Source organism: Lynx rufus, unplaced genomic scaffold, assembly GCF_022079265.1.
Source record: "Lynx rufus isolate CCGP_SWC_20201006 ecotype Redwood Valley unplaced genomic scaffold, mLynRuf1.p SCAF_48, whole genome shotgun sequence".
Lineage (NCBI taxonomy): Eukaryota > Metazoa > Chordata > Mammalia > Carnivora > Felidae > Lynx > Lynx rufus.
The window spans coordinates 959,107-974,209 of record NW_025814865.1 but is presented as its reverse complement, the minus strand read 5'-3'; the positions used below and the strand labels follow the sequence as shown (position 1 = coordinate 974,209).

The following is a 15,103-nucleotide window of genomic DNA, read 5'->3' as shown; positions in this document are numbered from 1 at the left end:
AAGTAACACAGTGGGAAGTGGAAGGAGCTTCAGGGTCTCAGTGGAAAGAGGAGAAGTGAGGTGGCCTCCTCCCCGAAGAGCATTTGTGAGAATCAACCCACTGATCCGAAGAAGAAAGTGCTCCAAACATGTGGTCTCTCCTTGTAAGAATTTTCTATCTTGTTACTCAATGCTAACAGCAACATATTTAGTCAAGAAGAATCTTCTGAGGGGTTAAAATCTAAGTATAGGAGGGAGGATAAAATCAATGTTACCGTAACAATAGTAACGGACATTACTCATGACTCATCTTGATTAGAATATAAGTGAGCTTATTGTAATAGTAAATTCAGAATATAGAACAAATGATAAATTATCAGGTTGTAATAGTTTAATGAAAAACATATGATGTACTTATTAATAGATATATGTGAATATATATAATTATAAAATTTATGTGATAGGTTTCGTAAATGGCAATCTTTAGAGAAACAATTATTTGAGCCTTAATTGGTACTTTCTACCTCCTTATCAGTTGGGTTAGTGGACATAACCCCAAATAAGAATAGGAGTTTAAAAAAGGGAAACATAAGGAAAGAAGATGTATACATTGATAAGATAGGTTGATGGTACGAGGAGAAAACTTCATAAGAACAGAGCGCTAAACAGCCAAAACACTGTGATAAAAAGTCAACTTTTACAAAGCGAAGACTCACAGATAACCCAAACAGAAAAATCAATAAAGAAACAGTGGTTTTGAATGACACACTGGATTAGATGATCTAACAGATACATTCAGAACATTCCATCCTAACACAGCAGAATACTCTTTTCAAGCGCACATGGGACATTCTCCAGAAGAGATCACGTCAGACCACAAAACAAGTCTCGACAAATTTAAAAACAATGAGGTCATACCATGCATCTTTTGCAACCACAACACAAGGAAACTAGAAATAAACCACAAGAAAAAACCTGGAAAGAGCACAGATACATGGAGGTTGGATAATCTGCTGGTAAATAACGAATGGGTCAAATAAGAAATCATAGAGGAAATCACAAATACATGGAAACATGTGAAAATGAAAACACAGTCCCAAATCTTTGGGATGCAGCAAAAGTTATCCTAAGAGGCAAGTTTATAGCAATACATACCTACCTCAAGAAGAAAACTCCCTGACAAAAAAAAAAAAAAAAACAAAAAACAAAAAACTAACCTTATAGCTAGAGAAGCTAAAAAAAAGAACAATCAAAGCCCAAGGTCAGTAGAAGGAAGGAAATAATAAAGATTAGGGCAGAAACAACGACCAAAAAAAAAAAAAAATACATCAATGAAACCAGGGGATGATCCTTAGAAAAGATCAACAAATTGATAAACCTTTAGCCTGACTCATTCAAAAAGGAAGAAAGAAAGAAAGAAAGAAAGAAAGAAAGAAAGAAAGAAAGAAAGAAAGAAAGAAAGAAAGAAAGAAAGAAAGAAAGAAAGAAAGAAAGAAAGAAAGAAAGAAAGAAAAGGACTCAAACAAAATCAGAAATGAAAGAGGTGAAATAACAACACTGAGTACAAAACAGAAGAGAATATTATAAAAAACTACATGCCAACAAACTGGACAAACTAGAAGCAATGGACAAATTCTTAGAAACATTACCTCCCATGGGCGACCAGGTGGCTTAGTATGTTAAGTGTCCAACTCTTTATTTTGGCTCAGGTCATGATCTCATGCTTCATTAGTTCGAGCTCCACATTGGGCTCTGTACTGACAGCACAGAATCTGCTTGGATTTCTCTCTCCCTCTCTCTGACCCTACCCCTCTCATGCTCTCTCTCAAAATAAGTAAATAAACTTAAAAAAAATCTTAAATAAAATTTTTAAAAAGCAATGCTTTAAAAAAAATCATTAAAACTCCCAATAAGCAAAAATCCAACATGAGATAGCTTCACAAGTAAATTCTATGAAACCTTTAAAGAAGAGTTAATACCTATTCTCAAAGACAACGTAGAAGAGAAAGGATAGCTTCCAGATTCATTCTGAGGCCAGCATTACCCTGGTACCAAAAACAGATAAAGATACTACAAAAAAAAAAAGAGAATGAGAAACCAGTATCTCTGGTTAACATAGATTCAAAAATCCTCAAAAAATACTGGCAAACAGAATCCAACAATATATTAGAAAAATCATTTACTCCGAGTGGGATTTATTCTCAGACACAAGAGTTGTCCAGGATCTGCAAATCAATGTGATACATCACACATCAACACATATGATCATCTCAATATATACAGAAAAACCATCTGACAAAGTACAACATCCATTTTTTTTAATGTTAATTTTTGAGAGAGAGACAGAGTGTGAGCAGGGAGGAACAGGGAGAGAGGGAGACACAGAATCCGAAGCAGGCTCCAGGCTCCGAGCTATCAGCACAGAGCCTGATGTGGGGCTCGAACTGCCGAACTGTGAGCTCATGACCTGAGTCCAAGTCAGCCAGTTAACTGACTGAGCCAACCAGGTTGCCCCTATAACATTCATTCATGATAAAAGCTCTCAACAAAGTAAGTTTAGAGGGAATATACCTCAACATAATAAAAAAAAGCCCATAGCTAACATCGTATTCCATGGTGACAAATTGAGAGCTTTTTCCCTAAGACCAAGAACAAGACAAGATTTCCACTCTCACCGATTTTATTCAACATAGTACTGGAAATCTTAGCTATAGCAATCAGATAAGAAATGAAAGGCATCCACATCGGCAAAGAAAAAGTAAAACTACCACGATTTGCAGATGACATACTATATACAGAAAACCCTAAAGACTCCACCATAAAACTACTTGAACTGATCAATGAATGCGGCTACAATATCAATATACAGAAATCCACTGCATTTCTATACACTAATAATGAAGCAGCAGAAAGAAATTAAGAAAATGATCCCATTTGGGGCTCCTGAGTGACTCAGTCAGTTGAGCATCCGACTTCACCTGAGGTCATGATCTTGCAGTTCATGGGTTGAAGCCCCATATCAGGCTCTGTGCTGACAGCTAGGAGCCTTGAGCCTGCTTCGGATTCTGTGTGTGTGTCTCTCTCTCTCTCTCTGCCCCTCCCCCACTCGTGCTCTCTTCTCTCAAAAATAAACACTTAAAAAAATTAAAAAGAAAATTATCCCATTTACAATTGCACCCAAAATAATAAAATACCAAAGAGGTAAAAGACCTGTATCGTGAAAACTATAAAACAATGATGAAAGAAATTAAAGTGACATAAACAAATGGAAAGATATTCCATTTTCATGGATTGGGAGAATATTAAGACGTCCACTCTACCCAAAACAATCTATAGATTAAATGCAATCCCCATCAAAATACCAACAGCTTTTTTCACAGAACTAGACTAATTCTAAAATTTGTGTGGACCCACAAAAGACCCCAAATAGTCAAGCAATCTTGAAAAAGAGGAACACAACTGGAGGTATCACAATCCCAGATGCCAAGATATATTACAAAGCTGTAACAATCAAAACAGTGTGGTACTGACGAAAATAGACACATAGAGCAATAGAACAGCATTGAGAGCCCAGAAAGAAACCCATGACTATATGGTCAATTAATCTCCAGCAAAGGAGGCAAGAATATACAATGAGGAAGAGACAGTCTCTTCAACAAGTGGTGCTGGGAAATTTGGACGGCTACATGCAGAAGAATGAAACTTGATCACTTTTTTACAGCATACACAAAAATAAACTCAAAATGGATTAAAGACCTAAATGTGAGACCTGAAACCATAAAAATCCTCAAAGAGAGCACAGGAATTAATTTCTCTGACATAGTCAATAGCAACATTTTCCTAGATAGGTCTCCAGAAGAAAGAGAAACAAATGCAAAAATAAACTATTGGGACCTCATCAAAATAGAAGGCTTCTTCTGCACTGCAAAGGAAATAATTAACACATCTGAAAGACAACCTACTGAATGAGAGAAGATATTTGCAAATGACATATCCAGTAAGCGGTTAGTTTCCAAAATATATAAAGAACTTATACAACAACACCAAAAACGCAAATAACCCAGTTAAAAAAATGGGCAGACGATGGGCGCCTGGGTGGCCCAGTTGGTTGAGCGTCTGACTTCAGCTCAGGTCATGATCTCACAATTTGTGGGTTCGAGCCCCGTGTCAGGCTCCGTGCTGACAGCTCAGAGCCTAGAGCCTGCTTCGAACTCTGTGTCCCCCTCTCTGTCTGCGCCTGCCCCGCTCATGCTCTGTCTCATCACTCTGTCAAGAATAAACATTTTTAAAAAATAGGCAGGAGACATAAACAGACATTTCTCCAAAGAAGACGTGCAGATGGCCAACCAACACGTGAAAAGACGCTCGTTGATACTACCTGAAGCAATCTACACAGTCAATGCAATCCCTATCAAAATACCACCAGCATTCTTCACAGAGCTAGAACAAACAATCCTAAAATGTGTATGGAACCACAAAAGACCCCGAAGAGACAAAGCGATCTTGAAAAAGAAACCCAAAGCAGGAGGCATCACAATTCCAGACTTCAGGCTATACTACAAAGCTGTAATCATCAAGACAGTATGGTACTGGCACAAGAACAGACACTCAGATCAGTGGAACAGAATAGAGAACCCAGAAAAGGACCCACAAATGTATGGCCAACTCATCTTTGACAAAGCAGGAAAGAATATCCAATGGAATAAAGACAGTCTCTTCAGCAAACGGTGCTGGGAAAACTGGACAGCGACATGTAGAAAAATGAACCTGGACCACTTTCTTACCCCATACACAAAAATAAACTCAAAATGGATGAAAGACCTAAAGGTAAGACAGAAAGCCATCAAAACCCTTGAGGAGAAAGCAGGCAAAAACCTCACTGACCTCAGCCACAGCAACTTCTTACTCAACCCGTCTCTGGAGGCAAGGGAAACAAAAGCAAAGATGAACTCTGGGACCTCATCAAGACAAAAAGCTTCTTTCCAGCTAAGGAAACAATCAGCAAAACTACAAGGCAACCGACAGAATGGGAGAAGATATTTGCAAACGACATAGCAGATAAAGGGTTAGTATCCAAAATCTATAAAGAACTTCTCAACTTAATACCCAAAAAAACAAATAATCCCATGAGGAAACGGGCAAAAGACCTACATAGACTTTTCCAAAGAAGACATCCAGATGGCCGACACATGAAAAAATGCTGAACATCACTCATCATCAGGGAAATCAAAACCATGATAAGATACCACCTCACACCTGTCAGAAGGGCTAAAATGAACAACTCAGGCAACAGCCAATGTTGGCAAGGCTGCGGAGAAAGAGGATCTCTTTTGCACTGTTGGTGGGAATGCAAACTGGTGCAGCCACTCTGGAAAACAGGATGGAGGTTCCTCAAAAAACTAAAAACAGAACTACCCTATGACCTAGCAATTGTACTACTAGGTGTTTTTTTTTAATTTTTTTTTCAACGTTTTTTTTTATTTTTGGGACAGAGAGAGACAGAGCATGAACAGGGGAGGGTCAGAGAGAGGGAGACACAGAATCCGAAACAGGCTCCAGGCTCTGAGCCATCAGCCCAGAGCCCGACGCGGGGCTCAAACTCACGGACCGCGAGATCGTGGCCTGGCTGAAGTCAGAAGCTTAACCGACTGCACCACCCAGGCGCCCCTGTACTACTAGGTATTTATCCAAAGGATACAAAAATGCTGATTTGAAGGGGCACATGCACCGCAATGTTTACAGCAGCACTATTGACAACAACCAAAGTATGGAAAGAGCCCAAATGTCCATTGATGGATGAATGGATAAAAAGAAGATGTGGCACTTATGTATGTATATGTGTATGTGTGTGTGTATGTATATATATACGTATGTATATATGTATATATGTATATATATATATACATACACACACATACATACATATATGTATGTATATACATATATACATATATGTGTGTATATACATTGCATATACATATATGTATGTATATACATATACATATATACATATTTGTATATATACACATATACATACATATATACATATATACATACGTATATACATACATACACACACACAATGGAGTATTACTCAGCAATCAAAAAGAATGAAATCTTGCCATTTGCAAGTACCTGGATGGAACTGGAGGGTCTTATGCTAAACAAAATTAGTCAGAGAAAGACAAATATATGAATTCACTCATGTGAGGAGTTTAAGATACAGAACAGATGAGCATAACGGAAGGGAAGCAAAAGTAAAATAAAAACAGGGAGAGGGGACAAAACAGAAGAGAATCTTAAATACAGAGAACAGAGGGGTTGCTAGAGGGGCTGTGGAAGGGGGCATGGGCTAAATGGGTAAGGGGAGCATTAAGGAATCAAGTCCTGATATCATTGTTGCACTATATGCTAACTTGGATGTAGATTAAAAAATTAAAAAAGAAAAAAAGAGTCACCGTTCCTGTTCTTGTATGTGTACCGAGTTTTCTCTACACCTGCTCAGGTCCCAATGCTCAAGCTCTATCAATACAAAAACAGTTCTTGCAAAGGCTTTTCCCTGACTTTATGCACAGAGCTGGTATCATGTGCACATGTAACTTACTCAAACACAGCCGTGTTTAGTGAGGGGTGGGGTGGGTAGGAGAGGGGACAACAGGTGAGGAGGACATCATCCCTGGGATCCTGCCGGCCAGCTTTCCACCTGCTAGCCTGTGCCCACATACTGCACGTTGGAGAAGCCTCTAGAGAGAATACGTGAATGGCCTTTGAGGTTCCTCTACCACTGATGGAGAAGTGAAGTGACTTCTCTGGTGGCAGCCAAGCGGCCCAAGAGGTACACTGACCAGGGAAGAGTTAGAGGGGATCGTGAACTTGTCCCCAGGGGTCAATGGTAAGGACAGCCAACAGTCTGACGTAGACCTCTTCATGAATGTGCTGAAGCAACCTAGGCAGCAAGACCTTTAAATGATTTAATTTCTGAATGACACTGCTGTTGTTTTCACTGTAACCTATGCAAAGTCCTGCACAGGATGACCATACAAAATACGAGGCTGGATCTCAGGAGCAATGTTAAAAGATCCAAGGGTGACCAGATACGAACCAAAAACCCTCACTGCCACTTCCGTTACATCTCTACCATACACTTTTGCAAATGTCAGTGGTTAACTTTACAAACTTAACTCTGTGCTTCAGAAATTCCTCGAAAAGCCTGACTCAACAGACGTTAATTAACAACATGTCACTATAGTTCTGAACTCATAGCCGCTCTTTTTGTATGTTCTTTCCATAATCAAAAACACCGACGACAGGGGCGCCTGGATGGTTCTGTTGGTTGACTATCCAACTCCTGATTTTGGGTCAGGTCACAATCTCATAAGACTGAGCCCTGCTTCAAGTGTGGAGCCGGCTTGGGATTCTCTCTCTCTCTGTCCCTCAGCCCCTCCCCTGGTCATTCTTTCTCTCAAAAACAAAACAAAACAAAAACACCACTGATGCGTTCCTTGCTTTTCTCAAAAGGCATTCCTTATAGGCTTTCTTTCCCCTCCAAATTTTTCTCAAACTGGCATTTCCATTGCTTATTCTATTCCCAGCTTTTCTATTGTGTACCATAGACTGTGAGATCCTTGAGGGCCAGGATTGCAGTCTCTGTTCCCCGCACCCCACAAAGCTCCCAGGACAGGGCTTGGTGGCAACGTGGGCAGTCATGGGTCACCACTACCAGAAGCAAGTGCCTCTCCATCCACACAGTGGAGTATTTATTATTTAGCCATAAAAACAACGAAGTTCAGACTCCAGCTACAATGTGGGTAAACCCTGAAAACATGATGCTAAGTGAAAGAAGCCACACAGAAAAGGACAAGCAGGTGTCCATTTAGAAGAAATGCCCAGAAGAGATAAATCCATACAGAGAGAAAGTAGATAAGCAGTTGCGGGGGGGGGGGGGCAGGCGGAGAATGGGAAGGGGTTGAAAATGGGTACAGGGTTTCTTCTTGGAGTGAGGAAAATGTTCTGGAATTAGATAGTTGCACAACTTTGTGACTATACTAAGACCGACTGAAGTTTGATGTTAAAAAGATGAATTCATGGTATGTGAATTAGACCTCAAATTCTTTTAAGTTTATACATCTTGAGAGACACAGAGCAAGCACACACATAAGCGGGAAAGGGGCAGTGAGAGAGAGGGAGAGAGAATCCCAAGCAGGTTCTGTGCTCTCAGCGCTGAACCCGACTCGGGGCTTGAACTCATGAACCATGAGGTCATGACCTGAGCCGAAATCAAGAGTTGGATGTTTAACTGACTGATCTGCCCAGGCGCCCCTTTATCTCAATTAAAAAAAAAAAAAGCAGAGGACAGAGGCAAAAGCTACATGTGACTGAGACCAGTCTTCTCCGCAGCTACAAGTTTGAGGCAACCCCACCAGGGAACAGCAACTTTGGTGCTTGTATAACTCTCCAAATTCAAAGTGCTTTTTAATGTTTATTTTTTTTGAACGAGCACAAGCGGGGTCGGGGGGGGGTGGACAGAGGATCCAAAGAGGGCTGTGTGCCAACAGGGTGACAGCAGAGAGCCCGATGCCGGGCTGGAACCCACAAACCGCAAGATCACGAACTGAGTCGACGTCTCAACCGACGGAGCCACCCAGGTGCCCCCAAATGCAAAGACTTTTAAGACATTTCCTTATCCTACTATTTTCCCAAAAATAAACTGATCGCCCAAACGGAGTTCAAATTTCAAAGACAAACTCTTCTTCCTTCCTGGCTGTGAGTCACCCCATGACGTCAGCCTCGCTGAGGGCTTTGGCTAGGGAGGGGGGAAGGGAAGGAAGGAAGGAAGCCTTAAGAGTGTCTGCAAGGAATCGATGCCCCATTTGCTCACCTCTCTACTGGATCTGTCTGCTTCCTCTAAAAGCTCTGTGTGCATATTCCCGACCTCAGAGGGGCAGGCCCGCTCGACAGCTCGCTGACAGAACGAGAGCAACATTACTGACTGGCCCTGTTCCTTGCTGGTGACTGGGCTTGGGCAGACTGGGACTATTTTTATTATTATTTCTAATGTTTGACTTGACTTCCAGAGATGGGCTCAACCACTTTAAAACATCAGGCGGGGGGGGGGGGGGGGCGGGTGCCTGCGTGGCTCAGTCAGTTAAACGTCTGACTCTTGATTTCGACTCGGGTTGTGAGATCAAGCCCCCATGTCGGGCTCTGCACTGAATGTGGAGCCTGCTTGGGATTCTCTCTCTCTCTCTCTCTCTCCCTCCCTCCCTCCCTCCCTCCCTCCCTCTCTCTCTCTGCCCCTCCTCTTGCTCTTTTGCTCACTCTCTCTCCCTCAAAATAGATAAACTTAAAACACCAGGACGGAAATCAAACAAAACTGAATGTATCAAGATAAAAATTTCTGGCTCATTCCCCAGGTGGGACTATGCTAACAGCAATTTCCCCTCCCTTCTCCCGCCCCCCACCCCCCGACCCCGGTGGTTCTTTAAGCCTTGATGAATCATTCGCACTAAATAAAAGTCGATGAACACACAGCCTCTATCTTGCAGCTTGAGCCAGAACTACCATTTTCCTTCGAGGTTTGTAATTACAACCAGACGATACCCGTCTCCGGGAAGCCATCTATCAATTTAGCACTACGTTTTTTGGCCCTGAAAATAAACCAAGCTTGCCACCTGAAAACAAACCCTCCTTCAATGTATCTGAATTGCAGGAATGCAAAACAAAACAAAACAAACCCTCTAAAGTCACTTCCAAACAACCTTCTGCGTATTTGCGTATTTTCTTCACTCTCAAATGTCAACATTATTTCTGTACAAAGCCGTCTGGTTGGTGTGTTTGCCTTTGCTTTCACACACGCGTGTGCATGCATATGCGTGTGTGTGTGCGTGCGCAGTTCACTCAGGCAACACATTGGGGAAAGCAAATGTACGGATCTAAGCTTTCTGAAAGCCTGATTACTCTAAGACGTTGGTTCTGAACTGGGGTCACTGTGCCCCCAAGGGGTAGTTGTTGAGGTCTCGGTTGCCACAATCAGGAGGGCGCGACGGGCATGGAGTGGGCACAGACGTGCCACATCCCACGGTGTCCGAGTCGGCCCTCGGAACAAGGCATCCCCCAGCCCCAAATGCCAACAGTGCTGAGGAGGCTGCTCTGGAGACAGACACACAGACGGGACGTGGGCTGAACAGAGGCGGCGGCCCACCCCGCCGGCCCCGGTGCCCGCTGACGGAACGCAAAGCAGTCCCCATGTCCCAGAGCATGCTCAGTTGCCCTTAATTTCTTTTTCTTTTTTATTCTTTTTGGAGGGAGGGAGAGCACACATGCGCATGCGTGGGGGACACACTGAAAGCATACTCAGCATGGAGCCCGACTCCCAAGTCAGGCTCTGTGTCACAACCTTGAGATCATGACCTGAGCAAAACCAAGAGTCACATGCTCAACCGACTGAGCCACCCAGGCACCCTTCAGCCAATATTCTTAAACATTCTCTCTTAGCTTCTCTCTTGCTATGTTTTTATAATACATATGTGTGTCTTGGGGGCACCTGGGTTGCTCAATCGGTTGGGCATCCGATTTTGGCTTAGGCCACGATCTCAGTTTGTGGGTTCGGGCCCCGCATCAGGCTCTGTGCGGACAGTGCGGACCCTACTTGGGATTCTCTGCCTCTCCCCCACTTGTGTGCACGCTCGCTCGCTCTCTCTCTCAAAATAAACTTTAAAAAACATAAAATGAAATAAAATATGTATTTGTTATTTTAAAGAGAGAGAGAGCATGATCCAGGGAGAGAGGCTGAGGGACAGAGAGAAAATCTTAGGTAGGCTCTACGCTCAGTGCCTCTACACTCATGGGGCTCGGTCCTATGACCCTGGATCATGACCTGAGTTGCAATCAACAATCAGACACTCAACCAACTGAGCCACCCCAGGCATCTCTCTCGCGCTGCTTTTTAGACAACCCATGGGCAACCATAAAATTATAGCTACCAAAAACCTAAAGGATCAATCGGCTTGTCCATTACAAACCATCAGGCGAGTTACAACTTTGGGGACATCAGAGTGGGGATTTTCAAACCTCTCCTCACCAACATTTTGGCTAAAACAAAACTTTATTAGGAACCTCAACAGGGAGGAGAGTAGTCTATTAGCAAGAAGTTATTTCATAAGATACAGTCTGGATTGTAAAAAAAAAAAAAAAAAACCCAGATATAATCAATTAGATCCATGAGGCCCGCTTTAGTCAACACAAAAACTCTGAGACGAAAAACTGACATCTCCAAGACATTCTCCATCACACTCGAACATCTAACTTTTTCTGTTTTTGATCTGATAAATAAATAGCACCGTAACCTGGAAATTCAGTTCCACACAGCGACGGAGCTGAAAACGTGATGGTTTCAGGTAGCACTTCTTCCCATGTGAGGCCAGTTTTCACTGAAACCAAGAGGGCGGGCAAATGTTTCTCTGAGCTAACCCGGGAGGACAGATTAATGGGCTGTGGGCCTGGATGGGTTAGTATTTGGTTACCAACGCATTTCAGTATGCGCAGTTCTCCCCACAGGATTTCATGCCAATTCTGGAAGTGAATCATTTCCTAGATGCCTAAACGTCCACACTAGGATTCCACAGAACGCAGTCTGATGACCACAGAGAGGTCTGCAGACCCCAGCACTCAAGTCTTTCAGTGAAAAGGACAGATGGGAAGAGCCAGCGCTGGCAGACTGGGCCTTCATCTGAAACGTCCCACGTGAGCTGGGCGCACCGAAGCGTACCTGGAGCCACAGAGGTCCGGTCACACCATTCACGGCCTTACAGCACAGCAGGCGTATGTGATGGGTCTGGAGTGACTATCTCACACTGATAAAGCCATCCAGCCAAGCGGGGGGAACCGCTTATAATTACATAAGTCTTGGGGCGCCTGGGCGGCTCAGTCAGTTAAGCGTCCGACTCAGGCTCAGGTCATGATCTCGCAGTTTGTGGGTTCAAGCCCCACGTCAGGCTCTGTGCTGACAGCTCAGAGCCTGGAGCCTGCCTCCGATTCTTTGTCTCCCTTTCTCTCTCTCTGCCCCTCCCCTGCTCACGCTCTGTCTCTCTCTCTCAAAAATAAACATTTTAAAAAATTACACAGGTCTGCAGTGCTTAATAAGTGCCATTAAAATATTAAAAAGACAAGTGGGTAACAGAATACAAGAGGAGCATCATTGCTGCTATTGTAACTTTCCCCTCACACCCTCGAGGGTATTACAGGTGTCGCGGACACCTCTCCCACAACACATCACTTCCTGGTTTGATAAAGGACTTCTGGGTGGCCCCGGGGCTCCGCAATTTACCTGCATTGGCAGACAAGGCTCACCTTCAGACAACAGGCTCAGGGCCTCGTCGGACACGTGCCCGCCGAGTCGCAGCACCTTCCTGGGAGTGAGGCTCTCACCGGGTGCGCTGGAGCCATCTGGGGACAGGCAGGGCTGCTCCGCGGCAGAGGTTGCCATGGATTCCCACTGAATCTCCTTCCTGGGAGACTGAAACTCCAGGCTGCATCCTGTCCAGCCGTAGAAGGCCAAAGACAAGAGAAATCCCTGGGCTGGGTTCAGTATCGCCTAGGAGGAAGGACAAAAAGACACGAGTCGGCCAGTCTGTGTACTGGGAATTTGAGCATTAACTCCACTCGGATGCTCGCTCACTGGGCTGCCTCACTTGGAAGTGACCCGGCTGGCTGCTTCAGGGCAAGACCAAGATTGGCTTTAGGTGCTGTACCTTCACGAGGAGGCGGGGAGGGGAGAGCTGGAGGGGGTGGGGGGAGGGGATGCATGCGACACAGGGCAATCGAAACGATCCTATTTTCACCCCTGCCAGGCAGCTAGGCTCTCCTACACAGAGATGCTCTCCATCTTGTGCTTCTGAGTCAGAATGTGATTTAACAAAGGTACCTGAGGCTAAAAACGAGTCTAGGGGACGTTCCTCTATTTCCGTGTGCTAAGGACCCATGAAGTGAACCAAAGGAACCAAGAGAAACTCCAAACCAAAGCAAAGAGGTGGAGGCAGTGAATGCTCGTCTTATTATAAAGTTCTCATGGGTCAGATTCTCCCCAGCTCGGAAGCAGCAGAAACACCAATTCCGTACAAGACAACGTCTACCTCTCCGCTAACAGTTTTGTTTTTTCATTACAAATGCAACACAGCGAAAACACTGGGAGGAATCTACTCATGGTGTTTCCACCTTATTTCCATTTTGTGTATTTTTTTTAATGTTTTTACTTATGTTTGAGACAGAGACAGAGCATGAACAGGGGAGGAGCAGAGAGAGAGGGAGACACGGAATCCGAAGCAGGCTCCAGGCTCTGAGCTGTCAGCACAGAGTCTGACGCAGAGCCCGAACCCACGGACCGCGAGATCATGACCTGAGCCGAAGTCGGACGCCCAACCGACTGAGCCACCCAGGCGCCCCGATTTTATGTATTTTTTTAATGTTTATTTTTGAGAGAAACAGAGAAAGTTGGGGAGGGGCAGAGAGAGAGGTGGACAGAGGATCTGAAGCGGGCCCCACGCTGACAGCAGACAGCCGGATGTGGGACTCGAACCCATGAACCATTGAGACCATGACCTGAGCCAAAGTCGGACGCTCAACTGACTGAGCCACCCAGCTCCTTCACCGTTCTGTGTATTTCTATACGATATTTTTTTCACACGTGTTATTATGTAGTTGTAACTAGTGTAATTTTTATACCCTGCGTTTTTCACTTAAAACTACAGATTTCAGGGGCACCCAGGTGGCTCAGTCCGTTGAGCGTCCAAACTCAGCTCAGGTGATGATCTCGAAGTTTGTTGAGTTCAAGTCCTGAGTCGGATTATGCAGACAGCTCAGAGCCTGGAGCCTGCTTCAGATTCTGTATCTCCCTCTCCCTCTGCCCCTCCCCTGCTAGCACTCTTATCTCTACCTGTCTTAAAAATAAACATTTAAAGAATTTTTTTAAAAATATATTTTCAAAATACTAGAGATTTCATAATTGTCACGTTTAACATCTACATAACACTCCACCAGGATGAAAAATTGTAATTTACTTAGCCATTTCCTTGTATTTGTTTCATTTGGGTTGCCTATAACACTTTATAGTCACGGATGATGGGATCGCTTCTTGGCCTTTTGGCTAAGATCAAGTGTGGTATCTGTTCGTATCAGTTTAATAATCGTGGATGTTACAAGGAACACCTTCATCCCTATGGCTTTTTCATAGTTTCAAATATTTCTTCAAGTGAAATTCTCTGATATTTTGGGTCTGCTTGAAAGGTCTGAAAAACTGGGCCAAACTGATTTACCAGAGTTGTCCCCATTTAATAACGGCCCCAACAATGAATGAGACTAGCTAGCTGGTACATCAAAGCCAGATACAGGTACGTACCGTTACATATTTAACCAACGACACATCATACTTTGGAGTGTTTTTTTTTTTTCTCTATGAACTTTACTTTTCAAGAAAAAAATTTTAAATCAAGGTTGACCTACCATTATAAACCACGTGGTCTTGGCCGCATTTCTCACAGGTCTCAAAAAGCTCCCGTTGATATTTGGTTGCATTTCAAGATAGAATAAAAGGATTTCGTTGATGATGTTTGTCAACCAGCTGTCAGAAAGAAAAGAACCCTGGGTAAAGAGAACATGTAACCCAACTCATCTTTAAATGTCGGCGGCGGTCAGGAAACCTGTCCTCCGAGACCACCATGTCCTGGAGGGGAATCCACTTGGGCACATGGAGGAACCAGCACATCACATCCAGGATTTAATTTAGGAGACCTAACTCTTTCTGTAAAGCGGAGATCAGCGGCTTCTTCCAAGGGTAACACGCAACACCACATCGGGTGTAAGGCTCTAACGTTATAGCTAATAACTCAAAATTCAATTTTCACTTGAAGAGTAATGTAACGTTTTGAGGGAGAGCTGCACCAATCTTGCTCTTTCACGTGTGAACCGTTTGATGTTATTGTTGGTAGGCCAACGACATTTAAAATGAGGAGTTGTTGGGGCGCCTGGGTGGCTCAGTCGGTTGAGCACCGGCTTCAGCTCAGGTCACGATCTCGCGGTCCGTGAGTTCGAGCCCCGTGTCGGGCTCTGTGCTGACAGCTCAGAGCCTGGA

General features: G+C 43.8%; 1 protein-coding gene and 1 pseudogene across 1 annotated transcript in view; one reads left to right on the top strand and one right to left on the bottom strand.

The window, feature by feature from the left end:
- Nucleotides 1-15,103, bottom strand: part of LOC124525803 (G-protein coupled receptor 143-like) — a 53,774-nt gene that overhangs the window by 18,182 nt on the left and 20,489 nt on the right. Inside the window, exons 7-8 of the mRNA XM_047098384.1 lie at nucleotides 14,476-14,593; nucleotides 12,328-12,571 (exon numbers count right to left, since the gene is read on the bottom strand). Coding sequence (XP_046954340.1) covers nucleotides 12,328-12,571; nucleotides 14,476-14,593 — 362 coding nt within the window. The remainder of the gene's footprint in view (nucleotides 1-12,327; nucleotides 12,572-14,475; nucleotides 14,594-15,103) is intronic.
- LOC124525813 (uncharacterized) lies at nucleotides 14,100-14,308 on the top strand (annotated as a pseudogene).